This window comes from Fragaria vesca, linkage group LG6, assembly GCF_000184155.1.
Source record: "Fragaria vesca subsp. vesca linkage group LG6, FraVesHawaii_1.0, whole genome shotgun sequence".
In the NCBI taxonomy this organism is placed as follows: Eukaryota; Viridiplantae; Streptophyta; class Magnoliopsida; order Rosales; family Rosaceae; genus Fragaria; species Fragaria vesca.
The window spans coordinates 23,936,737-23,939,399 of record NC_020496.1 but is presented as its reverse complement, the minus strand read 5'-3'; the positions used below and the strand labels follow the sequence as shown (position 1 = coordinate 23,939,399).

Sequence of the window (2,663 nt, the reverse complement as noted above, 5' to 3'; positions counted from 1 at the left end):
GAAAGAAGATACATCAAAAACATCATAAGAACAATAGTACAATTGAAATGAAATTAAGAAGCCGATACACCCAAAAGAGTGTTAGACTGAAACTTCTGTTGTGCTGTTTTATTCAATCATCAGACACTAGTCACGCTACAGAACAGATGCCAATGGTCGTGTAAGGTGCACGCACTTGTTTTACAATGTTTTCATTGTACATTTTACTTCCCAATTTCTGTTCCAATGCAACCACATAAACATACATATTCAATGTTAGACAACTTTCACTAATAGCATGTCACAAGTCACTACATTACTCAGATATTTCACTGGTGATACACTGATACCAACAGAAAAGAAAAGGCCAAGTTGCCCAACATCAAGCCTCTGAATAGCAGAGAACCATGAAACCAGAACACTCAGGAAGGATCCACCTCAACTTTATGCACAGAGAATTACAAATTCGAGTCAGATCTACTAAATCCCTGTTGCAACACATTTTTGTCCTCAAGAAAAGAAACAGAGGCAAGAAAGCTCCAGCGGAACATAAACTGGTAACCCCAGAAAAGATACAGATCAAAGTCCCAACAATTGTAAGAAGAAACTAGCACAGTTAAGGTCCTTAAAAAATTAAACTTTCAAAGGCAAATTCTAATGAAATCTAGGACTTTTGGTTGGTTCAAACTGCAGGTATACTGGTATAGTGTCCAAAACAACCTGATTGCCAATCTACTATGCAGGTTTACTGGTTTAGTACATCATACTTGACGAAGTCATACATAGATACCCATGATAGAATGAGATGATATACTACATACACGATAATTTCGTTTTGTGTGTGTATGTGTGCATAACCTACTGAACCTCTTGAGAAGATGGAACAAACTAAACATACTTACAATAAATAAGTGATACTTCTGATGTCTTGATGAATCAAGCAAAAGAATAGCTCTCCGTCCTAAGTCATGTTGTTTCACCTGTTTCCTCAAACCCTAAGCCAACGTCTACAATACTCATTTTCCCTTGAAAGATATTCAACAACTCAGGTACTTGTTCTTGATATCTGATCACAAACCTATCCAAGAAGTAACTCTTACTGGTAGTCACCGTGCCACCCAAAGAAAACTCTCCCTTCATTATTAAGCCCTTCAACAGGAGCACTCTAATAACTGAACACCTAGGTATAGTCCACTTCTCCAAACTATAAGTTAGAACACTCGGACTTGCACCTACAAGTGCAGGCTCCCAACCCATTCTCTTGACAAGAAAATCAATTTTACTTAAAACTATCTTCTCTGACATTCCCATGAACATGGGATTTTTTCTAAATGCCAAGAAGAAATCATCTTCAGTCCAACCGAATGTGGTCTTGTATACTTCCATCCTTTGTACCCATTTCAATCCATCCACCGCAGATATCACATACAAGGCCTTCATAAAGCTAGATGAGGAGGGGCTTATTCCCATACTGATGACCCTCTCCACGTTTTCCTTACACTTGTGGGTTTCCCGTGACACTGCGAAAAGGGTAATGCTCAGATACAAATTGACCGAGGATTCAGGCACCTGAACTGACTTGAGAAATGCAATATTGGGAGCAATATTGCTTAGTAATGGCGCAGTGACCGTGAATCCCTGATACAATTTGGAAAGAACAAGACCCACCATTTTGTCCGGGATCGGTAGACTTCTGATTATAACATAACAGGGTCTGAGATTTTCCTCTAAGCTAAAGGTCAAAAACTTTGGGTTGCCGGAAATGATGTGAGCAAGGGCAGTGCCTCTTATGCCAACAGAAGTGAAAAACTCGAGTTTGGGCATTATGGTCTCTTGAGCATTGTATGAGAGCAGGTCTGGGCGTTTCTTAACAATTTCAGAGACATGGGTATCACTGAATCCATAGTCTCTCAGAAGCTTAATGACCGAATCTGGTTGTTTCGGGGAGTTGAAGTGTACTCCTCGCTTCTTGGACAAAGAGAGAGCAAGTTGTGGGGAGAACCCAAATGAGTTTATCAAGTATGAAACTATAAAAGATTGGTGTTTTCCATCTTCTGGTTTATCATCATGTATTTCAGACCCTATGAATGATAATGACGAATATGATGTGCTAAAAGGAGATGCCTTTTGAAAATGGGTCACTGAAGAATCAACAGAAATGCTTGGAACTAGTAATTGCAATCTTCTACAACAGAACCCAAACATAATTGAAGCAAACAATCAGAATGGTAGACTCACCAAATACCAATGCTTCCTCTGCTCAGCTTCAATTGAATCAATGTTTCACTGTTGACGATGCTCCCAATTGGGGTTTTAGGGTTTTTGCTCCTGGGCTCACCAAAGCAGGGACTGAACTCACTGAAGGACTCACCGGTCGCCACAGTATTGTATCAAAAAGGCCAAATACCCAGAATAGTCCCATTACTTTTTTTGTCCTCAATTTCTTAATTGGGCAATGATAAAAAGGTACATTTAAAAGTAACAAATGATAAAACTGTTAATAAATGTTCACTGATGATAAAACAGTACACCCATTTAAATCTCTTAAAACGTTGCCTCTAAAAATAAAAAAATTACGAACACTGCCATTGACCAAAACGCTCTCTCCATCACAACGCCTCTCTCTCTCTCTTCCAAATCCCAAATCCATTTCAGATCACCACCTCCTTCTCTCTCTCTCTCTC

General features: G+C 39.3%; 1 protein-coding gene across 1 annotated transcript; it reads right to left on the bottom strand.

Moving 5' to 3' along the window:
* Nucleotides 1-945: 945 nt before the first annotated feature.
* On the bottom strand, nucleotides 946-2,184 carry LOC101302287. Its single transcript, XM_004305681.1, has one exon. The coding sequence runs from the start codon at nucleotides 2,182-2,184 to the stop codon at nucleotides 946-948; it is 1,239 nt and encodes a 412-aa protein (XP_004305729.1).
* Between the last annotated feature and the right edge of the window lie 479 nt (nucleotides 2,185-2,663).